General features: G+C 44.5%; 1 protein-coding gene across 3 annotated transcripts in view; it reads left to right on the forward strand.

Annotated features, from left to right (window-relative positions):
- KCNAB1 (potassium voltage-gated channel subfamily A regulatory beta subunit 1) overlaps nucleotides 1-27378 on the forward strand; it is a 319197-nt gene that overhangs the window by 228473 nt on the left and 63346 nt on the right. For all 3 annotated transcript variants that reach the window (XM_006200878.4, XM_072959617.1, XM_006200879.3), the window contains exons 3-4: nucleotides 20287-20324; nucleotides 24775-24854. In XM_006200878.4, the coding sequence (XP_006200940.1) occupies nucleotides 20287-20324; nucleotides 24775-24854 (118 nt within the window). The remainder of the gene's footprint in view (nucleotides 1-20286; nucleotides 20325-24774; nucleotides 24855-27378) is intronic.

Raw genomic sequence — 27378 nt, forward strand, 5'->3', positions numbered from 1 at the left:
TCTCTCGTGTATATACATATATAGGTAATCTCTCTGTATGTAAATATATTCGTATATTTTCTATATAGTTATATATAGAAAAATAAAATAAAATAGAAAATATAGTTATCTATATAACTTATACAGTTATATAGAAAATATATATAAACATGTAAATATTTACATTTATATATAAAGAGCTATATAGTAAGGAATTTTATAAGGACTTTAAAGCTTTTGTTTCTCTAGAGAACCCTAACTAGTAAAAGCATTTTGCCAGTTCTATAAAACGTCACACAGATTTATGTGGCAAGGTGAACAGTCAGGTATTTAAAGAGATAAAAGTTACAAGAAGATGGAGGAAGCATAGATGGTGGAGGGGGGTCACTTGCTCACTTTTCAGCTGAGCACACACGGAACCTCGTGTAGAACGCCGTCCTCCCCAAAGGAGCCCTCCTGGGCTGACCACTCGTCGGGAAGGTCACGTTATGCGGTCCCGCCAGACAGGGCTGGGTCTGGATCTAAGCAGCGAAGAAGAGAAGGAACCCCCATGACTTCAGGGCCCTGAATTCCACAAACCTCCAGGCGGTAACTCCCAGGCAGAGCACACTGACTCCGCGATCATCATGTTCTGTGTTCATTCAGGCAGCCCTTCCACACTTCATCCTCAAAGGAATGAAGTCATAAAGTAAAATGGTCCACACCTTGGAGAGGCTGAGTCTTTCCAGAGGTGTTCCTCCCCAACTCCAGCTGCACAGCAGGTTGGCCAGTGATGCTTTTTGCAGTGCAGACAACTGGTCTCCACCCAGGCCTTTTGAATGAGAAGCTCCCAAGGTGGTTACCATGCACAGGGGTTTTAAAGGCAGCCCCCATGACTCCGAGGCAGCAGTGGGGCCGGAGCCCGTTGTCCTCACCAGATGGAAGGAGGTGGATTTGTGGCAGACCCGGTATCCGCTGAGCCAGGTGCCGGCTGTGCTTTTACCCACTTAGGTGGCTGCTGTCCCCAGACCTAGCCCCTGGAGCTGGCCTGGGACATTTCCACCTGAACTGCAGTAGCCAAGAGGAAAGGCTGCCCAGCTCACGGATGGCCTCAGGGTTCTCTGGAGCCGGCATCCTGGGAAGGCAGATTGAGCCCACCTCCCCTTCCATCCATCGCCTGCCTTATGCTCTGCCCTAACCAAGGGAACCTTCTAGAGCAAATGCAGGGAGTCTTAAGACTAAACTGTGTGGGCTTCTTTTCCATGTGTTGCATACGTGCAGGATGAACTCCTGGCTCGGCTCCCTCTGCCTTAGAGACGCTCTCACTGCACTAAATATTTTGACATTAGGAGAGCATGACATTAAATGCTTAACATGGATGATATTATTTTTGTGACACCCTGCATGATTCCCATTCTAGTTGCCAAGGCCACTGTAAACTAGTCACCTCGCATAGTGGTACAAGAACACAACAACAACATGAAGTGTTTATAAAGTGCCTCTGAGACACGAGAAATGATTTTAAAAGGACAACTTCTCTCAGAGAGTTTACCAATTTTTCTGTATAGCACAGAGTGAACTATCTTAAGACCGGAATACCCACAGAATTTAAATGGTGCATGAATATTAAACATGTAACGAGAGAATTTTAGGCTCGTCACTTTTCCTGGAAAGTCTACCTTGAATAAATGCCGTGGTGTGTACATGCTAAAAATGAAGAGGCTTTTGTATTTTTACAAAATTGCCTTAGAATATTTCTTCCTCATTTCCTCCTTTCATGGATAAAATCCTTCTTCAGAATTGCTCACAATTTGCTTGCCGGTCGCGCCCGGCCACGTGCCTTTTCTTCCCTCGCAGAGGCTGTCAGGCGCTGAGACATGGCGGGCGGGACAGATGGGCAGCCTGATGCTCCACACGTTGTGTGAGTTGGGTTCAGGGAAGAACCTGAGAAGAAAAGGCAGGAAAGTCTACACGAACACACACACGCACACACACACACACACACTCACACACACCCCCTCATCTCCCCCAGTGCAGTTGCAAAAGGATGAGTCGCCCTCATTGGCTAACCTGCGATCCAAAAATAAAACAAATCATTGCAAAACCATCAGCAAGTGGGGGGCACAAGGTTTTGCCCAGGCCCCGATAAGGGCAATTTGTTGGAACTGATGACAGTTTATAAACGTGGTCTCACGGCTGTGAGAGGGAGAATTAGTCCTTGCGATCGTCACCCCCGTTACAGATGAGAAAAACAGATAAGAAGAGGGGAAAGTCTTGTTCAAGGCCAGTGGTAGGGACGGCAGAGCCTGCATCTCCCACCCCTGGACTCTCTACCAGCCCTGTTTCCCTGCCACCCCACCCACCTCCAGCGTCCACATGCTCACAGCCACTGCCGTGTCCCCAACTCTGCCCTTGAGAAGTGAACGTCTGGACCAGGCATGTAAGGCCCCTTCCAGCTCTAACAGTCGTGATGTGGGCAAGTTCAGCATGACTCCCAGGTGGCAGCTGGGTGAAAGGGCCTTTATTTTAGAACCAGTGTTAGAGCCTGAACAGCTCTTGGCATCACTGTCCAGAGGAGGGCAGACAAAGATTCCATCAAATTCCACAGACTAGGGGCCAGAATCCATGACTCATGGTCCACAATCAGGTGAGCTTTCCCTATAAGAGATTTCAAAGTAAGAGGGCAGCTGAGAGCTGACATTTTAGTTTTGTTTGGATGCCTTGACTGAAGCTCTTAACTCCTGACTTTCCCTCCTGTGCACAGAGCCCTAAAGACATCAGAAAGTCCTGCCATAGCTCCTGTACTCACAGGAGAAACACACCTGTGTACACCCAAGTCTATTCATATTGTTCACCCAGAGTTTGTCCTGTACACTCGATACTTATAAAGAGTACATTTATAAGATTATTTTCCTACACCCTTTGCAATATGAGAGCCCAAGTGAAAGTTTCATAATTTTAGTCAGCCGTGCAGTTGAGCTACTCCAATAGTGAGGCTAAAAAATGGGGGAACCTGTTGGGGTGCTGTCCTCTTGTGTGGTGGAGGCTGTGCCTCTGGTGTGCTTGGGTTAAGCGAGGCAGGGCCATGGGGGCCACTTCTGGGAGGGCAGCATAAATGCCTGATGGGGGACATGCTGTGGGGCAATACGCGGACGGGAAATGTGTGGGGATTTGGAGATTTGTACGTTGGCGTTAGAGGCCTCAGCTGGATGAAGTTAGGAATGAAATCCGTTATTTTTAGCTCTATTGAGTGTGAATCCATCAGAAGCCTTCTTGAGTAAGTAAGTAAACAGAAAACCCAGTTCAAAGCAAAGCAAAATCATTAGCTTAAGCAAAAGCAGGTATTTCTAGGCTTGTATGGACAGCAGACCTTGTGGCTTGACCCAGGGATCAGACTATGAGCTCTGCAAACTGCAGTTAGGTTCCATTCTCAAGCTGCCCTCAGAGTGACAAGACGGCTGCAGAGGTGCCAAGCTTCGTGTCCCACTGGCTCTGACAAGGTTGTGTGTCCATGCCTGAACCAGTCCCTGAAGAACTGCCATCAAGAACCACCCCTAAAGCTGGGGAAGGGTTTAAATCCACCCCAGCCACACAATGCAGATTCCCAAAGGAAATTTAAAGGGCTCTGGCTTACAGGGCTAAGAGTTCCTCTGCTCTGAGTTAAGAAGAAAAGATATTCCTGGATCCTGAAAACCCTTCCCCTTCTTATTGTGGCTTGTCTAAGCCTGATCTATGTCATCAGTAGCCAAGGTGGAAAATTAAAATCCTCCCAGACTTTTCTACAGCATGAGGGGCGCTCAGAGTTTGCTGGACTGGCTCGTGTTTACGTCTGCTCCCTCAGTTTGCCTAAGGGACGGAATTTTCCTCTGCAGGGTAAATGTGTAGCTTTGCCTTTTTACTACTTCCCCACCATGTTGAGGGATCAGTGAGACCAGAGGCTCATTTACAAATAAAAGCTTCATCCTAACACCTGGATAATGACAGTACACAAAGGAGCTTCTCCAAGCGGGCAAAGCAGAAGATACCGCCAATGCTCATTTTATATCTGACAACTAATTAAAACGAGAGGAGGAGGAGGCTACCCAAAATGCAATTACAGAAAATGGGTGAGGAGGTAATGAGCAGGAGCTAAATTAGAGCTGACAGTCTAGCCGTGGGGATTTCTTCAGGCTGACGAGAGGGAAACAGGAGATGAAGGTTCTGGTGTGGCTCTGCTTACAGCGACTGGAAACAAGCTTTCTGTGGGCCTTCGCTATGTTTCATAGTTTTTTACTTTACCTCCCCCCATATCTCCATCCTCTCGCCACCCTTGCCTTTGGACCTTACTGAGCACGATCGGCAGCCCAACTTGGCTGAGCTGCTTTCAGCCGTGATACTTGAACTGCTGCCTGAAGAGAGGAGGCGAGACTGGCCCGGAGACTCGTTTCTAAAAGTGACCCTCTGTCTGGCTTTGTTACCTGTCACACCATTCCCAAGGTCAAGCGAGAGGATTGGAGCAGTCGCCCTCCCTTCCAGCACCTCCCAGGGAGGGCTGGTGGGCTGTCCTCGTCCTGCTGGTGGATGGGCTGCCTCAGATGCCCTCCGCGTCTCATTTTGTGAGCTCTCAGAGGGCAGAAACTGTGGCTGATTCTATCGTCCCTAGAAAGCATGGAATCCAGCACTGCTCTCATTCATTTGTGTGTCCACGGATCTCCCAAGAATGTAATAGATGTTTGCTGTGCTGGGGAAACAGGAGAAAAGACAGGGCAGACCCCTAGCAGCCACCCTCATGCAGCCCGCAGGCAGGGAGAGATGAGGGGGCTGTGACCTGATTCGCAGGCTGATGAGATCCTTGGGCTGTGTGCTCCCAGAATACACCCTGCGTTTATTTGCTGGTGATAACTTCTTTCATCTGACTTTTTTCTTGCTAGATTATCAGTTCAGAACAAATCCCTAGGTCAGAGAAGGTGCTGGATGTGTGCTCATTTATGGAATGAATGAATGAATGAATCACAGTGTGACCAGTGCTCAGAGAGAAATATGAGATGCTGTGGGAACACATACGAGGGCTGCCTGAGAGGAGATCATGGAAGGCTTCCTGGAGGAAGAGATATCTGTGCTTAGTACAAAAGAACAAGTACTATGGGATGGAAGAGAGTCAAAGACTTAACAAGGGAAAAAGCAGTTTAACAATGACATGATCGAAAGAGTTATGAGACACAGAAATAGCACAGACAATGAAGTGACCCCCTCTTCCAGGGAATGGGAAGGTGGCTGCTAGGGATTTTGAAGGATAAATAGGAATCTGTCAGGTGGATAAGCGGAAAACAGCCGCAAGCGCTCCTTTTTTTTTTTTTTTTCTTTTTTCTCACTGAGATCTAGGTTTGATGGCTGCTCTCCTGAGCATCCCAGTCTAGCTGGAGCCTTCCTGTGCGTTCCCAGCACAGCCTCTCTGACCAGGATGTGGTATTTTTCTGTCTTCCCCACTGGACTGGGAGCTCCAGGAAAGGGAAGCCATTATTATCATTTGCCTTTTCAGCCCCCACCTTCTAGCATGGTTCTGAGGAATGATGCGGCTAGATAAGTATTTTCTAAATGAATTGGGAAATAAATTTCAGGGAGAGAAGCATGGGAATAACCAGCATGACCTGGAGAAGGACCTCTGTGGGAGAGGAAGGGATGCGTGATGACTGGGAAGGTTACGACGAACGTTGGAAGCCACGCTGTGAAGCTTGGGATTTATCTGTTTTGTGATGAGGAGTCACTGAAATATTTAAGTCCAGGTGTCACTTGGCCAGATGCATTTTAGGAAGCTCATTCTGGTCACAGCAGTCACCGTGCAGACAGCAAACTGGAGAGGACTGGGAATAGAGGCAAGGAGACAGACGGCCAAGGACTCAAATATTCTCACTTTTACAGAAGATTAAACGTAACAGTCAGTTAATTGCCTTCTAACTGTGAACCCAGCTCATCACACTGTGAGGGCTGTGAGGTCAATGAGGCTTGACCAAATTAGCAAAAGACTAGTAAAGAAAATATAAAATGAAGTGCTTTTAAAGGCATAACATAAAATGTCTGAAAAAAAGAGAACCAATATAGGTGTTGGTGTAGTAAATTGCAAAGTTTCAGAGATTGGGTTAAAAAAAAAAACAAAAGTTTCTAGATCCGTTCTTTCAGGGGAAGGACAAAGATAAATGGAAAACGTTTAAACAGACAAATAGAAGTCAGACAAATATGAACAAAAAGGAAGTGAAATGTGGGTGTAAAATGAATGTGAACTACACAAAGTAGAACTCAAGCACCAAGAAGATGCAGTAATGAGAGATGATTGTGGATGGAGTGAGGGCCCCGAGAAAGAGCAAGGGGACAGGACCCAGGGGATCAGCAGAGAAACAGCCTTGGAAGGACGAAGGGACCCTCTTGCACGGGGACAGGAAGAGAGGAGAAAGAGGTGGGTGCTGTCTTGGCTTGTGTCTCCTTAACTTGGGAGCCAGTGTTGAGCGCACAGCCACCTGAGGGTGAGGAGGTGGGGTGCTCACATACCAGAGGCAGCTGGAAGCCTGCTGGGAAACGGGCAAGACATCACTCGTGTCTGCGATGGGTAGTCTGGTAGATTTGGCAGCAGGAAGGGGAGGGGTTTACAGTTTATGTTCTTGTATGTTCTCTGTGAAGCAGGAGGCACGTTTATCTGGTGACATTGAAGGAAGAGGGGGTAGGACTGAAGTCGACAAAAGTAAATTTGAAATCTAAACAGTGGGGGAGAATGATTAGAAAACAGAGGACTGGTGATCTCTATGTGTAGTTCCTGTAGACCAAGAATTTGCAATGCATGAGTCTCTGCACTCTGTGACTTTCTCCAGCACAGCTCAGCATCTTGGTTACATGCGATCAGCAACCAGACAGATTCACCCAGGAGTGGATTTTTGCCAGGCAGGTGCAGTGAAGGAATAGTGAAACAGGGAGCTGAGTATAGGGCAAGAGAATCTTCTAAATGGTGAACAAGGTCATCAGCTATCCTAACCTCCCTAGTCAAGGAAGGAACTGAAGACAGGATAGATTAGAGCAACGTAAAGAGTCTGAGGACAGGGGTGTGGGGATGTACCTGCACAAAATCTGCAAGAGCGGGAGACTGCAGTGTGCAAGGGCTAATGACCAGGTTCTGATACACGTACTGGGAATACCAGTGAGGCACACCTCCACCCTAGTTCTCCCACGTGCAAGTTCAGTTCTGTTTTTCACAGCACCATTGTGGTCTTCTATTTCCAGCCCACCAACCTTTTCTGCCATTTCATCTAATAGTCATTGCCTAGGTTTTTAAAAACTAAGGTTTATACTTGAGAGTTTGCAATATCCAGGGAGTGCTAAATGTCCATAATTTCCATACTAATGTGACTTTAAGAAGGCTGGGCACTTTATTCAGATGAATTGGCAGCTGCTGTGTTGCTGTTTGAATTGGCCCACTGAAGACATAGGAAGAAGACAGGAGATCCTCTATTACCTCTGATGAGAGAGGGGAACAGTGACACAGAAATTAAAAATGCATTTATGTTTGTCTTTGGTATGAACTTTGTATTTCTTATGAATATGGGCGCCATAGACATGAAAACCCGTTCGTGAAAAATCAAGCATTGTCTAGGGGTAACAACATGCGTAGGAGCAGCATAATGATCAGGCAGCCCATCTCTGACTAGGCTTCAGTTAAGCTTCTAACTCTCCACAATGAATTAACGATTCTACACGGCACCAGTGGGAAAAATTCTGCCCTGACCCCATCAAACTGATGTGTCTCGCTTGCACCCTATTCTGTCAGGATCGGTGGCCCTTGTAATCTTGTCCCAGAAAACAAGACTACTGATGTTCTTTTATTCCACCCTTTTTTATTTCCACTAAGCTATTTTTGCTGTACTGGGATTTTTTACTGCCACTGGGATTTTTGCAGAAGTTTAATAGTACTAATAAAATGAAGGGCAAAGCACCAAAGGGAGCATCTTGAAAGAATAATCTGTAGCCCTTTGTTTGGTCAGGGCTAAAGAGTCTGCAAGGCATTGCTGTCTGCAGTTCGGGGTCAAGGCCAACTTCCGCCTTCTTTGTTGAATTGTTTGTCACACTCTGGGCCCAGTACTTAATGTCTCTCTTCCTACTACTCTGGGGCTTCCTATCAAATGGAGCTTGCAGAGGGGTTGAGTCCATTCCATTGACATCCCGATCGCTACCTAGACCAGGTTTCTACTCTGGCTTTCATTAGTCACATGGGAGCTTTTAAAAAATACCTGTGCCTGGGCCCTTCTTCAGATCAACTGGACCAGAATCTCTGGGGCAGGGCAAGGCATCAGCTCCCAGGTGGTCCTCCTACCTGGGCCAGAGTTGAGGATAACCGACCTGGACAAGGCTCTCCAAACTCTGCCTCCTGGCTCCCCACTGGAGTTACAGGCTCATCAGATGGCCGAATCCCCCGTGGAAACTCAGCATCTGAGAGATTCCCAGGCAGCATGCAGGCAGCACAGCCAGAGAGCAAGGCAGACACCACTTTGGGTGCCCAGTGAAGAAGCAAGCGGCACATGAGATGTTTTTCGTTTAGCTTTGGTCTCCAATTAAAATTCAGAATTTTGTGGCATTATTAACATTTTAGTCGATTCATTACTCTTCCATGTGTCACTTCAGAATAATCCATAAAAAATAATCAATGTTCCTGAGCTTTGCTAAGATAGGTAATCTGTTAGAATTAATCCATTCTAATTTTGACTTTGGCTTTCACTGCCATCTCTGGAAGACTTATTTATCTTCCTATGGAACTTCTGCTGCTTCAAATATTCTCTCTTTGGAAGATAACAAGGCAAGTAACATTTAGTGAGCACCTGTTTTATGCTCAGGGCTGCACCAGACACCTGGCATATACTACTGAAATTGTTAAGAGCATGGACTGTGGAGTCAGTCTGCACGGACTCACATCCCGGCTCAGCCGCTCCCAGCAAATAAACTCAAATCAGAGTGGTCGTGAGTTCCAGACGAGACTGTGTCTATAAGGCATGGAGCGCCGTGCCTGGCACAATGTTAGTTCTCAAAGTGTGTTAAGTCGTCGTCTCATCATGTAGTTCTCACAATAATACAGGCATCAGTATCTATTTTAGAGATGAGCAAAATCTCAAAGGTGGACCTGTTTATCCAGTGACATACTCACCCTCAGGTGCAGATGAAAGAAAATGAAAATACCTACCCTTCATGATTTTTGAAAAATCAGAGAAATAGTTTTAGAATGCATAGCCTAGGACCTGCAAGATAGTTGATCTACAAAACTCAACCCTGTTCTAGGTGTTGGCGGGGCAGTGCAGAACAAGACAGGGAGATCCCCTGCCCTTGTGGAGGGTAGACTGAGCTCTCTACCCAACCTTCAGGAAGCAGGAGGCGCTGTACATACCAGACCTGTTGGTAGCACATGCTTTAATGCAGTTATGTAATATTTCTCTTTCCTTGTTAACAGAAGGTTCTAATTCCTCAGAGTGAGTGATCCCTAAGGTTCTTGACTAATCACAAAATGCTCAAAGGTGAAGAGCCACTAGGAGGTCATCTTTGCTGCCCTAGGAGTTCCTTCTGGGCACCCCCTCCCTGGCTTCCCCACACCAGGGCGCCTGGTGCTGACAGAAGGAGAAAGAGATGCCATCACTGCTTCAAGATGGCAAAGGCGTTGTTCTACAACAATGACTCCGTAGACCCAGGCCAGCCTCCCAGCCACCCTTCGGAATATTCTCTCATTGTGTGTATTGGTGTGGCGGCTGATGGAGACCCAGACCACAAACTCACATAAAGGCCACAGATAGATTTAGTCAGGTTTATGCATTTCCAAGCAGTGAATTAATGAAAAGAAAATCAGCAGACAATAAAAGAGTTGACTGAACATTACTTCTATGATGATCATTTCTTCTCTGCTGTTCTTGAATTCACTCACTTATGAAAACACGTAATAAGCCTCTCCTACACACCAAGTTGTATGTTGTCTCTGGGGATACAGAGATTATCCCAAGAAGTCAGCAGTTTTGAAAATGTCTCAAGAAGGCCTGTCCTCTGTGTTTGAGAACAATCCAAAGTATTGTTGACAAAGAATTATAACTTGTACATTCTTTGATGTCTCTGGTTGCCTAAATTTCCTGGTAACTTGCTATACAGCATGTCAGGAAATTTCATTTCAGCCCTGTAAAACTGGGACTGTGTGGTTATAATACTGCCATCACCTCAATGCCAAAGCCTGGCTGGGCACACTGGGGTACAGATCAGGCCGCAGGGAGCTATTCTGGGCTTCTCCCGTACTACAGTTAAGTTTTCAGTATACTATAAAATATCATTTCATAGGCGAATGACTCCAAGTAGGATTTGGATTAAATGGGATCTCCTAAAACTAAAGATAGACCAATATGGTTTTATGATTTAGTATTGCTGCATTTTCTTCTTTAACAAGATATATTTCTACATATAATTACTGAAAGGGGAAGATCTCTGTAGCTTAGTTAGAAATAGAGAGTCTGCATAAGAAATTTCATGCATAGTTCTATGGAAAATGCTAAAATATCTCATCTGCTTGACACAGGTATGCATTTTCCATCAGGGAAAGGACAGTGTAGATTTTTTTAGAATCATTAAATAGGTGGTAACCATCAGATACAGATAAAATAATCTGATTTTTATATGTAAGTCCGTAAATTTACAGGGAAACCTGGGAACTGGGTAAATTTGAGTGTATTAGGGTTGGGAACTTTTTAAATCTTTAGGTTTTTGCTAAATTATCCCTTATGTATTTCCTCAGTTTTAATTTCCCTACATTTCAAAAATCTCTTTGTGAAAAAGGATGTGAAGCACTTTATATTTCTACCTTGAGTTTTCATTAGTGATATTTAATACTATGAGCATCTTGAAGCTCATAACCCAAGAGGGAGAATTTGAAAGGACTGTTGTAAAATTTTTTCATTCTTCTTTACAGTATCTTTATCTTGTTTGCACTGAAAAAGCTTCTTTGCCTCACCACGGAATTAAAATTTATTTCCTAGCATCCTGATAGTCCGATGAGCCGGCAGTGTTTTTATGTACAGCTACACAAGAGTTACTCAAAATTATTACTGTTTGGGGGAGAATAACTCACTGAACTATCAAAGAAATATATCCCTGCACAAAGATAAAGATTTGGCATGAACTTTTTAAAGATAACAGTAAGTGTAAAGCAGGTCACCTTGACTTTCACACTTCTTGACAGGGGTGTTTCTCCAGAGAGCTCTTATTCATAGTAACTTACTATGGAAATGCAAAAGATAATGCCAAAAATAAAAATAAAAACATATATTTGAGCACATACTGTGTTCCAGGTCCTGTGCTAAGAGTTCACAGAAAAATATATATATACATGTATATATGCTTTCAACCTTAATAATAGATCCAATTTTATACTATGATATTGAAAATATTTAAATTTATTTTAAAAAACAAGAATTCCCATTTAGGCCTAGTCCTATAGTACCTAGCTGTATTCTAACACTGTTATTTCCCCTGTGTTAACTTTTCTGTACATTTCTTTTCTTTTTTTTTAAATTGAAGTATAGTTGATTTACAATATTATATTAGTTTCAGGTATACAACATAGGGATTCAATATTTGTATAGATCATACTCCACTTAAAGTCATTATAAAATATTAGCTATATTCCCTGTGCTGTACAATATATCCTAGTAGCCTATTTATTTTGTACGTAATGGTTTGTACCTCTTAATCCCCCATCCCTATCCTGCCCCTCCCTCATTTCCCCTCCCCACTGGTAGCCATGGTTTGTTCTCTATATCTGTGAGTCTATTTCTGTTTTCTTTTATTCATTTGTTTGCTTTTTTTTTAGATTCCATATAAGTGATAATATACAATATTTGTCTTCCTCTGTCTGACTTATTTCACTAAGCATAATACTCTCTAGGTCCATCTATGTTGTTGCAAATGGCAAAATTTCATTCTTTTTTTATGGCTGAATAATAAGCCATTGTATATATATGCCAAATCTTCTTTATCCAGTCACCTATTGATGGGCACTTAGTTTTCTTCCATGTCTTGGCTCCTGTAAGTAGTGCTGCTATGAACATCGGTGTACATATATCTTCCCAAATTAGTGCTTTCATTTTCTTTGGATATATACCCAGGAGTGGAATTGCTGGATCATGTGGTAGTTCTATTTTTGGTTTTTTGGGGAACCTCCCAACTGTTCTTCACAGCGATGTACCAATTTACATTTTTACCAACAGTATACTAGGGTTTCCTTTTCTCCACATCCTTGCCAACATTTATTACTTATTGTCCTTTTGGAGATAGTCATTCCAATAGGTGTGAAGTGATATCTAATTTTGGTTTTGATTTACATTTCCCTGATGATTAGCAATGTTGAGAATCTTTTCATGTGCCTGTTGGCCATCTGTATGTCTTCTTTCGGAAAATGCCTATTCAAATCTTCTGAACATTTTTTAATCAGGTTATTTAGGGTTTTTTGATATTGAGTTGTATGAACTGTTTATGTATTTTGGATATTAATCTCTTAAGGTCCTATCATTTGAAAATATTTTCTCCCATTCTAGGTTGTCTTTTCATTTTTTTGACAGTTTCTTTTGCTGTGCAAAAGCTTTTGAGTTTAATTAGGTCCTGTTTTGTTTATTTTTTATTTTGTTTCCTTTGCCTGAGGAGACAGATCCAAAAAAATACTGCTATGACTTATGTCAAAGAATGTTCTGCCCATGTTTTCTTCTAGGAGTTCTATGATTTCTGGTCTTACATTTAGGTCTTTAATCCATTTTGAGTTTATTTTTGTATGTGGTGCCAGAAAATATTCTAATTTCATTCTTTTACAAGTCTGGCTGTACAGTTTTTCTAGCACCACTAATCTGTACATTTTTTATAGGAGTGCTTCCAAAGAACAAACTGAATAAGGCATATTAACGATGCATGCTGGTTATAAGTGCCCTGGAAAATTCATTGTAAGAAATAGTTTTCAACATGTAAATATTAGTACAAGAAAATACGAGGAATTTGACCAAGGCACTTAGGACAAAATACTAACAAAATATAAACATGGCCTTTTTCACATGTTGAGGAAATAGGATGGGCTATAATTTGTTGAAACCCTTGTTTATGAATGGATTTCCCAGGAAAGTAAGAAGGATTAATTAAAAAAAACTTTCCCTTCTTCTTATAAAAGTAATAATATTCATTTCAATAGTGTGGGCAAAAAAATTAAAAACGCTGAGAAGAAAAATTCATCAAAGAGCTTTTTGGCTTTGTTTTATTTAAAATTTGTATAACAGGTTCAAGGTGCTAGATCAACCCCTTCAAGAGTCACACATACGTGAGGAAATATATGGAGTTTTAGCCATGGATTTACATTATATCTGTCATTAATTCTAATATGTAAATGTGGGGAGTGGGTCTGTTTTCTGGGGGAAGGTTTAAGGCAGTGAAATTTCCTTGCGATGCTCTGCACAGCACAGCCCCTGCAGAGGACGGTCGACCCTTACAATTCTGCTTGTGAGAACAGAACTGCCTCTTCTAAACTTCTCGCCCGCGTCTTTCACCCTACTTCCATCACTGCATCCTTGCCTTTAAACTTAACTCCTCAGAGTAATGGAGAAACAGAATAAAACAGTTCCAGGTAGATTTGCCCTGAAAGAAATCTTAAAACAAAATGGAACCAGCAGTATCCCTTGGCACTTAAAAGTACATAGAACTTTACATCAAGGAAAGAAGGAAAATATCAAATATTTGTACAATTCTCCAAAAGGATCACAAAGGATGTAATGTCAATCCTAGCCATTTAACCCTCAGCACCTCCAGCCTTCAGACAGGCATTTGAACAAAGTTCAGGATCCAACTCTCCACAGGTTTTTCTGGAAGACCCTACCCCAGCCTTGCCCAATCTAAGGCCAGGCTCCCCTCTGCCACAGCCTTGCCCACCGGTCCACCCTGCCCTAGAATTCCTGCGGTGACAGGCAAATCTCATTACGGTCCAGCCCTCAGCCCTGGCTCTGGGATTCGAAGGGTTTGGGAGCTTAAAGCCCAGGATGGCTCTGCGCATGAGGTCTCATGGGAAGACAAGACAAAACCTGACCTCAGGTAAAGTTGGGAGAATCTGGGAGCAGGGAGATGTCCCAGTGGAGTGGCTTGTTCTTCATCCATAGACAAGGCAGTATGGGGACAGAAATAGAGGTTAATCTTACCATGAGGAAGATTCAGTTGGGAAGGGCTTTGGCAGAGGGAAGAACATGGGAAGATTCATGAGAGCAGGACATTGTTACAAACAGTCAGAGCCAACCCTCGGTTTTACCATTTGGCTGGAGCAGAGTGCATGGGGGAGATGGGGAGGCAGCATTACCAGAAAGCAGCGTGAGGCTGGGAGAGACCATGACCTTGGGGATCCCACCACTAACCAACTGCGGAAAGTCATGTCTCTACCACTTCACTTCCTCACCTGTGAAATACGTGGAATTCTTCCAGAGAACTTGCAAGTAGCCTGTGCGTGGGAATGCTGCTTGCACTTTCCCGAGAGTCTAGAAGGGGCCTAGAGCCCCTTGCATTGTGCATGGCCCTTCCCACTTCCTTGCCTAGTTGCATTGATATTTCAAGCTCTTTTATAAAGTGCAGGTGTGAAAGCAGCCCTTCATCTCTCCTCTTCCCGCCCAGGCCTTGAATAGAATTATTGGTTTTTGCAAGAAAAGGTAATCAAAGCGAAAGTAAAGGCTAGGCTGTTATCACTACTGTTGTCTCAGGCCAGATGCCCACTAGCAATACACCAGAAGCCAAAAATGAGAGACCAGGCTGCAGCTGGGATCCAAAAATAAGGGCCAGGCTGGGTGGAAAATATCAACAAATGCAAACCAGGAACAAGAAAGAATGCTTTGTCTGTACATTTGGAAAAGCAAGAGCCTTGAGCTGTGTCCCACATGCCCAGACATAGGTCTGCCTCCAGTTTATCTTGCAGTGGTCACAGCAAGGTTGCTCAGAGTGTTACTTTACTGCTTAGCCACTCACTCTACTGCCTCTCCAGCAGGAGGGCGTCTCCACTCCATGCCCTTCCATTGGCAGAAAGCACCCAGGGCAAAAAGCCCATTCTTCACCTCTGTCACCTTTCTATGCATCTCAGCCCCATTTTCTGAGCCTTTCTCTCAGGCCAGATTTCTGGGTATCTGCTTTCTGTTTGTTTTGTTCTGATCCCGCATCAATATGCACATTAAGGCAACTATGCAACTCATCTCTTATTGAAAGAACAGTGCTCTTTCCACACCATACTGTGATTAAGAGTGGGAGGTTGCCCTGGTAGGTGTACGCCAAGAGACTCTAACAGAGGTTTTCAAAGCATGTATTATTCCTACGTGCGTGAAGGAGTTTCATCAGAAGACTCAAGAACAGTTCAAAGTTCTCTTTCTACTCCCTCTGCTTTTAAAAGGTTAGAAATAACACACGTCAGTTTAGTAAAATTATCTTCTAAGTAACATCGCACTAATTTGAGATTTCACAGTGAAATAATCATATGCCAGCCTAGGTCTCAAGAAGGCGTGTTCTCATTAGAAGCAGAAAAATGATCAAGAGAACTGCCACAGAGGGTTTTTGAGAATCATATTAACGAATAAATCACCTTAGAGCTTGTGGCCAGGGGTAGCCAAGAATAAAATCGTACAAGCAGAGTTCCCCTGTCTGGAAGGCTGCACTGCATCCCTCTCCATCCTGAGGGAGCGTGTCCTATTTGCAAGTGGCGGCTCTTCCTCGTGGGCTGGTGGACCCTGGCCTACACTGTCACCCCACCTCCGCCATCTGGAGGCCTTGAAAATGCCTTGGGAGAAGGGCTTTCTCCTGGCCTTTCTCCAGGAGAGGGCACTGCTGCATGGGTACCAGGGATGGGGAGAAACATGTTGGTCACATAGGGACTAGAGCTGAAGACTGCTCATGGTCATTTCTCATCTTTCTATAAATCAAAGTAAACATGTTTGTTTGGTGGGAAATTATCCCAGTATTTTGTACACTAATGACAGCCCAAAAGGCAGCTGAATTCAATCTAACCGGCAATTATCAACCAGCTACTAAGGACTCACTTCCATTCTAGGGCTGTGGAGGTAAGAAGATAAAATAAAATTCTAACCCTCAGGTAGCTTACTCCCTAGTAAAAGATATAAAGTTTGGGGGGGAAAATATAAAGTTTGTAAACAAGTAACTATAAAATAAATAAGTAGCAAATGTCTAAAGGGCCAGGGAGGTAACCTACGTAAACGAAGTAAGCAGCATGGAAGAATAACAAAATCCCGGAAGCGGGGGCGGGTGGGGGGTGTAGCTCAAGCGGCAGAGCGAATGCTGAGCATGCACGGGCTCCTGGGCTCAATCCCCAGTACGGCCTCTGAAAAAATAAATAAACCTAATTACCTCTCCCCCCCCCCCCACCACACACACATTTTAAAAATCCCAGAAATGGAACCAAACTCCTTCTTTACTACATGATGGTATAAGCATATAACTTAGTGTAAATATAGCTGATTTCCATATTCTATTTTATATTAAAAAATTTAAACAGAAACAGAAAAAGAAAAACATTTATATTATTATTATTTTATAATTCATTATTGCTTTGATTTGGAGTCAGAAACCTGATACCTTTTCTTCTGAACCAACATGTCAGTGAAGCCCTGTGTTTTTAATGTGATGTACGGAATGCAGCCTTAAATATGTACACTGGGGTTGGTAGGTAGCTTTTTTTTTTTTTTTTTAAGATTCATTTTGGAATAAGCTTCTCCTAAACGTAAGTCCTCCCAATGTGGATGGGTTCTTACAAGGAAGATGAGTTCCTCCAAGACGGGTATGCAGTCCCAGCTTTCACCACTGTCATAGTCTTCAATACCATTTTGTAGTACAGCTTAATAACTTCATAGCCCTTCATTTGTACTATTAAGTTACTATTAATCTTAAAATTAACTAAGACAGAAAGTTAAATATTACTCGTTCATTTTCCTATAGTGTGAAATCCAGTATTCAAAGGCCCCATTTTGGAGAATAAATCTCAGGCTACCATTTTCATATCTGGAAACTGACTGCAATGTGGAAAGTGAACCAAATTATTCTTTAACAAATGAATTTCCCAAAGACTCTATGTTGTCAGGGCTGGGAGAAGCCAATGAGACATTTGTGCAAACACTTCTGAATGCCACAGTAGAAAAATATTCACAAGGTGCCAATGAGCTGTCATGTCAGCAAGAACCTTGGGACTTTGAGCCAATCTCTGTGAAGTGGAACGGGACTGTTTCCTCTGATGACATGAACAGTTGAAAAAAAAAACTCTCCAACATTACAGCACAAGTAAAGCAGCAAATTCATTAAGCAAACACTGGGCTGCTTTTGCTCCAAGATATAGAAGAATAGCTGATTCATGGTATTAATTACTGAATCCATGGCTGTCTCATTTTAGCTTTTTAGCTCAAAGCAATTCCTGGAGGAAATTAATGGATTTATGCATAGTGCCCCTACAAATACTGCCACCCCAGATTTGTTGCTTGATGGATCCAAGGTCAGCCCCACCCTTTGTGAGAACCTGATCTGTGGCGACACTTGACCATTTGGAACAGTGCCTTCTACATCCAGTGGGCTGAGACCTTTCTCATCACAGAGGTAGCCATTTTCTGGTGTTTTGCCTTGCAGAGACTCCTTGTTCAAAAGTTCTTTGGCCACCCCAACACTGTCAAAACAACCAAATAAATACAGCTAACAGTGTGCTATTATTTATATGTGTGCTAGTTTGCTGTAATAGAAAATGCCACCCCAAATTTAACTTATTCTGAAAGTTCGCAGCCATATTTTTTAACATACTGAGATCCAGTGTTTTAATTATACCAACATTTGCAAATGCTTGTTTATGCTCTGGACACATAATTTCTGCTACATTCAAAAGAGACTCTTTTATAGAAGTGTTATCTGTTGAAAGGTTTAGATGCCCAGGCAGTTTTTTCACTTAATAGAGAACTGCATTTCACAGCAGACCATTTATTTTATTCTCATTCAAAAACAAACGCTGCTATTTCCTCAGTCCATTAAGTTTCCCAGCACCCATCTTTTCTGTATACCACTCATAGCTGGTTTCATTATGGTACCTTAAGTTGTCATTTTTCCGTGCAAATGTTCTTTGGATAGTCATCACATCCACCAAAAAAAAAGTGCACTGCTATTTTTTTTTCTTGAAATACTCAACTCTGTTTTTTAGGAGATGCACAGTCCATTTTCCTCTAAATGTTACAATAATGAAAATAGCAGCAGTCACATGGTAGTAAATAATATGGCAGTTTGCAAACACAAAGGAAGGTGTGTGACTTTTGACTATTCAGGGAGGGCAAAGCCCTTCCACAGAGGGCACTGCCCCTCAAATTCAGGGGATGTCTGCCATGTGGGGACACTGGTTAAGGGAAGCTAGAAATCAGACATTTTAAAGAAAAATCTCCTAATTATCAAAATGTTGGTTACTCATTCCAAATTTATTAAAATAACAAGTAAGTCAACACTGTCTAGCCAAGCAAAACAAGCCTGCAAGCTGAGTGCCAATCCATGAGCTGCCCACTTACAACCTCTGGGGACGAAAACTGTAACAGTAAAGTCATCTATGTCCTACCTTTGTTCTAGTCCCCGAGAACTAAGAAGAGAAAGGGAACAATTACATCAGCATGCTTCTATGGAGTATGAATCCAAGGGCCATGATTAATTTGGAAACTTACTGATGAGGCAGCAAAATGCAGTTACAAAGGATAACCTTCTCAGAGTCCGGCAGGAGTGGGGAGTCCTGGGCATTTCCCTTAAAAGGTTGCTTGAAGTTGGAGTTCACATCTGGAAATCGGCATAATAAAATTACCTTGTGAGTTTGTCAAAATGATTAGAGATGAAAGTATACACATTTCTCAGGGTATTGTTGGCATTTGGAAGGTGTTCCATAAATGGTAGCTATGACTGTTGTTACAAAACACAAAACGTGAGTTTCCAACAGCATTTTTGGTTGCCCTACAAACACCAGGTGTGCCTGGCTGCTCTGCCCCCTGCTGCCCCTCCCTCTCTACATCCAGTTTCATCCCTCAGCACAGGCGTCCGCGCCACAGCTCGCTCCTCTGGCCGCTCAAGTCTTCTACCCACTGCCTTGCCCGTGCTCTCACCTATACCTGGAATGCCTGCCCCTCCCTTCTTCGTCCAGCTACCTCCTTTGCAACTCAACCAAAATGTCACCTTTTCTTAGAAGTCTGTCTTTAGGGCCACCTCCCTTCAGTCTGGGTTGAGTGCTCCCTCACATCCTGCCTTGCGTTTGCCCCCATCCAAGCATTTGTCAACTAGGTTGTCAACTGTGAGCTCCTGGGAGAGAGGAGCTGGGGCCACCCCCTCACTGTGCCTGTCCCCGAGCACCTGTGTGCAATGCCTTTGCCTGCCATGTGATTAGGGCTCAAAAAAAAAAAAAGTGTCAAGGAAGAGGGGTGGGAGGTGTAGTTCAGTGGTGGAGCACATGCTTGACATGCACAAGGTCCTGGGTTCAATCCCCAGTGCCTCTGTTGAGGTGGGAGGGTTGGGGGGCAAATTTAAAAAAAAAAGTTCAAGGAGAAGGTATGAGGTGTTGAAGTAGCAACAGCCCACTCAGCGTCTGCTTCCCTCTTGCTTTACAAATGCAAATATTTGGCTGCTGGTTATCTTTCTCTTCCTCTTGCCTTTCCAAGCCTTACTTTACTCAGGCTACTGCCTCCACCCCATCCCCAGATCAATGGAGATTTCCATTCTGGAGTAGCAGGTAGTAAGACAGAGGGTGCTTAAGTGTCACTTCCTGGGGCTTGAAAGGGGGACTGGAAGGCCCTCTGAGAGGGTTCCTTTTGAAAGGTAATAGAGAACACAGATTAGAGTCCTCTATTTTGGAGGCAAAGGAAGGAAGAAATATGACCCAAGGTCTTACCTTTACTTTCAGAACTGGTGACTTCTTAGCTAAGTGAGAACAAGAATGGGTGTGCAGTGAAAGAGGGCTCGAGCACTGCCACCTCGCACACCAGCGTACATGGACCTGTGTCAGAAGAAAAAGCATTTAGTAGGTCGGGGCTGCCCTTAGCACATACGAGGCCTTTGAATAAGACAAAGCATCCAGAGGGATGCAGAGGGATGTAGACCTTTGCTGGGGGACTTAGCAACGGGACGAGGACGGGCAGGACTTCAGCCCCCAAGTGCTGCTCATCCAGGTCCTTTCAGGAACGACCTACTGAAGTAGCCCTGATGTAAGAAAAAGTGTTTCCCTTTATGCACAATATTAGAGAAATGATCATGAATAATGTGCAAATATTTATTCTTTTCTAGGAACATGGGTGACGTTTGGAGGTCAAATTTCAGATGAGGTGAGTTACTTTTGGCTTCCATTATGCTAATGAGAGAAAATGCAGAGCAAACTGTACGGGTAGGAGTACTTGTCCTGGGATGCTGGCATTTTACAAGGATGATATTTTTAATCATAGGAAATGGTTAAGATTAACTCAATTTATTTTCATTTTTATCTTGCTTCTTATATTTTTCACATTTAGACAATTCATAGCCCTTGAAGCTGTCAATCTATTACATGCGCAGGCTCAATAATTAGAGAACAAACCAGTTTGGAATTAATATTTAGTCACTTTATGAAAAGATTTTATTGCTGGGTGCGTGTGTGTGTGTGTGTGTGTGTGTGTGTGTGTGTTTGTGTATGTATTTTAGCTTCAGTTTGCATGGACTTTCCTGTTTTAGGATGGAATCTCAGTCCTGGGCAAACCGAGACAGTTGGTCACCCTGGTTTGGGCAAGTTAATCCAACCTCTCTGATCCTCAGTTTCCTTTATGCAAAATGGAATGGCAATGTTGACCTTGAAGGTCTGTTGAAAAGATTGACTATGTTATGCATGTCAGACATTTGTATAGCCCTCTGGACTAGTAGGTAGCAGACATTCAATAAATGGAATCTATAATAATTGTATTTACCATTAAATTCCTTTAAATCTCCATTTACACATTCAGAGCAGTGCTTACCAAAGGAATATTCTTACCTTTGCCTTCATGGTGTAAGTGAGCTATGGAGTAACTAAGTACCAACAACTCCCTGAGGAAATCCCCTCCAGTCCCTCCGAGCCTCTCTTGTCTTCCTCAGCACCCTAAGGTGTCAGGGAAAGTGTTTCTGAGTGGATACACTCAGTGGGATCCTGTTCATTCCACATTAATTAGATTTACTAACATTTATATTTACCAATGGTAATATACCTAAGCTTAATGAACTGATGCCTCTGAAGTGCTCAGCCCTGTGCCTGGCCCAGGAATAAGCCCTTTATACGGGTACTTCTTACTATCAGTCCTAGAGAGACACTTGGGGAAATGGAGTGTCTTTTCTGCAGCTCCCAAGGTCACCAGTGTTATTTAACAGATCTCGGTGGGGGAGGGGGGTCTCATCTTCATATTCTTATCTGTCTAAATGCTTGTTCCCAGTATTGAGCATAGATCACTACAAAGAGTTTGTCGCATGGGGGAGTCCTTGGGAAGCAGATGTGTGCTGGAAATTAGCATGCAGAACAGTTACTGGGAAGTTGGACCACAGTGCCGTCTCAGCCATGACCTCAGCTGCCCCCGTGGGGAGCTCGAGGCTGAGATGGCCTTGCAGAGTTGTCCCAGGGTAGGGCAAGAGGAGTGAGCATTTGCATACCTTGTATGACCAATCTTTGGATAGAGGCTGCCCTGGGAGGCAAGTCTGACCTTGGGCTAGGTGACTCACTTTAGCCAAGTGCCATCTGATGGCAGCCTTCCTAGCAGCTAGGGGGATAATCCCTGAGTTCTGAAGGAGGACCAGGTGGCCATCCCAGGGTCGACTCCTGGACCCTCCAAGTGGCATTGGGAAGGGTGCAGGGAGGAGGCACAGAGGCAAGTCCACAGGTATCAAAGCAATGGCTGCAGACTTTAATCAGATGCAGAATAGGTACATGAAAGGAGAGAAGTCTACAGTTAATAGTCCCCTGGGTCTAGCAAGTACAAAACCTTATACTGCCTTGGTGCTTAGAGGGGAAAATGACAAAAATATCTTTTCTTTCAGAGTAGAGGGGTCAACTGTAAACATGTTACTTCCCCCTTCAACTTTGCTCTCCCCTTGCCAGTGTCTGCCTGCTCTGCACAGAACCGAGGTTGCCCAGGTCAGAGTGTGCAGGGCTGGCCTCTGAAACGAATCATTTCAAAATTACAATTCTGAAAACTACACAATAAAGCTGTCAGGAAGGGTTGCAGAGGCTCTCACCTCATACGCACACCAGACAAAGAGCTATTGTCCTTTCCGGAGAGCAGCTGTGGCTCCCCTCCCTGCCACCAGTGATGAGACTGCCCACAAGATAGAGAGGAGACAGCCAGACCACATTCACACCTGTGGCTGAACTGGTAGCACTCAGCTATTTCCATGTGGCAGTGCAGCCAAAAATACAAATAGACACGAATATGGGATCCCGGGGTGACCACACCGTAATGTGCTGAGTGACATAAGCATCAGTGCAGCCTCGGGATGTGGTGATGTCCCCGTTACTGGAAGAGTTCAACTATTTATTAAATAGCCACTTGGCAGGAATAGTGTCAAAATGATGCAAACTTGAAAATAGGTAGCTGTGAGGTCCCTCCCAAAGATGATTTGACTTCAGCATAAAACCAAGATGTCACTCACGTGAGTTGTAATATTTTAAATAGTGATAAGAGCATATTCCCACCTTATAGCACTTAATCCTCAGAGCTCTATTTATCTTTTCTCATCTGTGGGTTGGTGAGGCTTCCTTCGATTGCAGGTAACAGTACACCGAATGCAAATTGGCTTAACCAATAAAAGAAAAATTATTTCTACTTTCATATTAGAAGTGCAGGGGCAGGAGGGGGGTGTAGCTCAGTGGTAGAGCACATGCTTAGCATTCAGAGGTCCTGGGTTCAATCCTCAGTACCTCCTCTAAAAATTAATAAATAATAAACATACCTAATTACCTCCTTCCAAAAAAAAAAAAGTGTAGAGTAAAAGCAAGCTTCTGAGTTGGCCCAGTCAGAGCCTCCATTCTACTTCCTAGTGATTCTCCTGGCTTTGTGTTCCTTTGTGCATCAAAGACTACACCCTCACCTGGTAAGAGAGTGGTAGGAGCTCTGGGCTTCAATTAGAATAGCAGTAACTCTTGAGAATAGAGTGTTGTTTCTAAAAAGTCTGCAAGAAGAACAGGGAAGGTGTTCCCAGAGGTCCTCAGCCAGCCTCTCCTCACATCTCACTGGCACAGATGTGTCATGTGGCCTTCCCTGACGCACGGTTAGCCCATCAGGCCCCCATTGGACGGAGGTGAGGTCAGCTTCCCCTGAGACCTGTGGGCTCCCTGGGGGACCTGGACAGAATCTTCATTTTGCAGATGAAGAAACTGAAACACTGAGAGACCAAAAGATGTACCCACATTTATTTATCTAGTGTGTGGTCCACTCAAGGCCAGACATGGGTCCTCTGACTTAGTTCAGTGACTTCTTTTCATTATTCCACATTCAGGTCTTCAAGTCTCTTGACTGGGAAACATCTCAGCAATCACTCAGTCCAATTCTCCATCCAGGATGCTCCATCTTACCTCGAAATTTCTTTCTAGATAAGACTTATTATACACATTTACTGATAGTAACCCACTAGTATGTCACGCAACACAATCCAAGGATGATAGACAATACAAGCACAATAATGTCTAAAATACAAGGCAGTCATGATGTGAAAAACTATACTGTTCTTAAATTTAATTTCCACTTAGGATAAATGTCATATCATAGCAAATTGAAAGCAGTAATAGCATTTTTGCTGCTATTCCTCTAATGGATTTGCATGCAGTCCATTTTGCTAGCCTGACAATTTTCTGGCTCTGCTTATTTTTAAAAAATAGGAAAAGAGTTTATCTTGGAAATGCTGATGAAGCACCTTTAGCCTACAATGAAAAACATAATGGAATAATCAATTTCAATTATTTGCGAGGTGTGTAATTTTTCAGTTGACTGATAAGTCTACCAGCAGAATGAAAAACTGTCCTTTCTCCAGTTTTGTTGACCACCGTCCCCCCAGAGCTGTCCCTCACGGGGTTGTTTCCAGGGACCCTTCGTACTGCTCTCTCACACCTGCCGCCTGTGTTCAGCAGCACAAAGGAAGGAACAGGGAGCTGGGAGACCTACTTGCAGGCTGACCGGTGAGGAGCCGGCCCCGAGGTGAGCCGGCGCGCTCACTGCCTCCGCTCCGTGTCATGTCTTTCTGTGATGGCGCCCCAGCTTGTGCCGAGCCGTGGGTGGCAGGAGTTTTACAGCCATCCCAGCTCCGTCTAACCCTTGGTGAATCAGCACAGTCTGCTAAGCCTCCCGGGAAGAAAGGCATGAGCGTTTAGGTCAGAGTCACCCAACTGCCAGAACTTACTGGCTTGGGGAAAAGAGGGAGAAGAGGAATGAAGTACCAGTGATACAAAGGACCCGGTTTGTCACAGAGATTCCAAGGCCACAGAGAATGTGGTCAAACTGAGGCTCCCAGCAGTGAGAAGCAGAAGCCGTGCTCCCGTGGCCGCCTTATCCCAGTGTGGAAGGAAGTCCCTCAGGGCCTGGTCCAGGCTGAGGGAAGGGTTTTTTACCCTGTACAGGCTGGTTGAATCTTCTTCTTTTTTTTTTTTTCTTTCTTTCATACAACTGAGAAAAGCAAGAGTGGTCGGTGGGATTTCCATGTTCTTAAAGACCACCAGAGGATTCCGAGTTGCTTCCCAGGTTTCAAAAGCACTTGGCTTTTCTGACTGACCTTCGCATCCCCTTGCAGGTTGCTGAACGGCTGATGACAATTGCCTACGAGAGCGGAGTGAATCTCTTTGACACTGCCGAGGTCTATGCTGCTGGCAAGTAAGTCAGAGCCCGGTGTGTCGCTCAGGTGGCATTTCTGGAACAAAGGACTCTGCCCAGACCTTTGTTGACACGTTGGTGAGAAGGGTCTATCCATCCCACACGTGTTGATGCCACTGCTTTTCTCCCTGCCTCTCCCACCTCTGCAGGACTGGGGATGTTGAGCGTCTCTGGGTCCCTCTGCCCACCCAGACCTTCCCCATTCTGGTCCCTATATAAAGAATGGACTGACTGGAAGCAATAGCCACGATCTACATGAGGGGCCAAGGTGGTTGGGACCGGAGTGCGAGCAGCAGAGATCCATAAATGTTAGCTGAATGTAATTAATTCAAATGAGCAGCTTCCAGTGTGGTTGTTCCAAAGCTAGTCTCGTTACTTCGTAAGCACAGCTCATAGCTCCTCAGCCCTGCGGTGGACTGGGACCTCCTCTCTGCAGGAAAGCTAGGGCTGCTTTTCCTGCTTGCAGGCCTGTCCCTCACCCAGCAATACAGGTAGACCAGAGATTAAAGGAGAGGCTCCCAAAGATGCCAAGAAGCCTGATTTTTTTTTCTTCAACAAACCATCTTTTATTCACACTATTATTCCAAAATCACTCCAACAGGTTATAGCACAAGAGCAATTTTTCCAAAAAGCCTTCTAAAATATAGTACTGAGAAGACAATCCTCAAAATACAGAATATCATTATATATTGAAATCCTCAGTCAGCTAGATATAAAGGGTTTTATCACCTTTTTCGCCTTTTTTTTTTCAGTTGAAGTATAGTCCATGTGCAGTGTTGTGTTAGTTTCTGGTACAGCATGGTGATATATGTATACTTTCATAAGAGGCGCTTCAGACCCCATTCTGAGGACAGAGAGGGCTGCAAAGCAGCCTCTCTTGCTGGAGAAGTCACCTCTAGCTCCAAGCTTCCTATGGAGCAGAGAGCATGTCTGGGGCTCCAGGACGGGGCTCACTGCCAAGTCCCGCAGGCACCGTGCCCTCGGGCTGGGCCTCGGGGTCCATGCCCTCTGGTCTGCACAGCAAGCGCATTTCAGCAGAAGTGGAGCACTTTGGCCCCCGCTGTGAACATGGATGCAGGTCCTGGCAGGAAGAGAAACTAAGAGGCTGGACAGCTGCTTGAGCAGCTCTGCAGTTCTCTACCTGGGCTGTGGTACATAATCCCCTGCGGGCCTGATTCCCCACCTCCGGGGAAAAATTATAGTCAAACTGCTGAATCAGGTTCGTCGCTGCCAGGTCAAAGTGCATTCTCCTAGCCTGGGTTTCCTCCTTTTCAAGGGCAGGTCTGTGTTTAAGGACCATCAGGGAGGTTCCGAGCCCACATCCTCGGTGTTTGAAAATGAAATCGATGAGGCCTTGCTCCTTTCCTCACCTCACTCTATCCCAGTGTTCTTTTCTTGTGTTGAATCCTGCTTAGTACCAAGTGGGGCTAAGGCTGGAAAAGGAAGCAGTGATTAACAAGTCTGTTAGACTGGTGTTTGTATTCTTGTTCTGAAGGATAATCGGTCCTGATTATAATTATTGACTGATGATCAGTGTGTAACGAGATAGGTTCCCACTGCGAAGCGCAAGGTTGCAAGAGAAACAGATGTGGGGAAAGAACCCTGGGGCGACATTCCATGCCTGTCTACTTGGGGCACGCTCCTGTCTAACCCGCGTCATGCTTTATTACCAGCCTGTACACTCCAACAAAGGCAGACATTTTTCAGTTAAGACAAATCACAATTAGTGATGACTCAATCTACATGACACCAAAGGACAAAGAGCTGATTCTGCTGATGTCCCCATTTACAGAGCCTCTGAGAACACAGCTGCTTCTCACGATGTTGGTCTGGCTGGGAGGAAACTAGAAGAAAGTTTTAGTCACCTTAAGCTTGGCCCCCAGCTGCGGTAGGCAGAGGAGGAGAGGACGGTGGGGATGTCTTCACTGCAGCTCTCCACAACCAGCCCAAGGGGCAGGAAGGACACTTCCCTATGACTTCTTACTCCTGCTCCTGCGACAGTGCTTGTCACTGGAACCCAGGACTTTCTCCATGGGGGCCACTGCATCCGCGGTCCTGGCTTTGGGACATCGAAACCCACACATGTGTTTTTCCACCCTGCAAAATTGCCAGTGAGTCAATATTTTCTGTCTGAAAAGCGTGAGGTCTCATTGTCCTCCCCAGGCACCACTGGAGACCACAGCCATTAGAAAGAAACCCTTGACTCCCACCAGACACTGCCAAGCAGGACAGTTATTTATGGGATCAGTGGCTCAAAAACACCAAACTGCCAAATGACTCCGCTGCTTCCTAGTATCAGGACCGCAGGCGGTCTCCTGCCAGTGTGCCAGGATTTGGCAGGTGCTTCGGGAGCGCTCCGGGAGCAGGATTCTGCAGGCACAAGCAGAAACAGCGGAAACTGTGCCACCAGCCGAGAGTGGCTTCTATTTTCGGGACATGTGGGCACTGAGAGTTCAAACCAGGAAGGGATCTGGTGTTTTGGATTGACTCTTGCATTTCCAGGACACTGTATCCTAAAATATTA

Source organism: Vicugna pacos, chromosome 1, assembly GCF_048564905.1.
Source record: "Vicugna pacos chromosome 1, VicPac4, whole genome shotgun sequence".
In the NCBI taxonomy this organism is placed as follows: Eukaryota; Metazoa; Chordata; class Mammalia; order Artiodactyla; family Camelidae; genus Vicugna; species Vicugna pacos.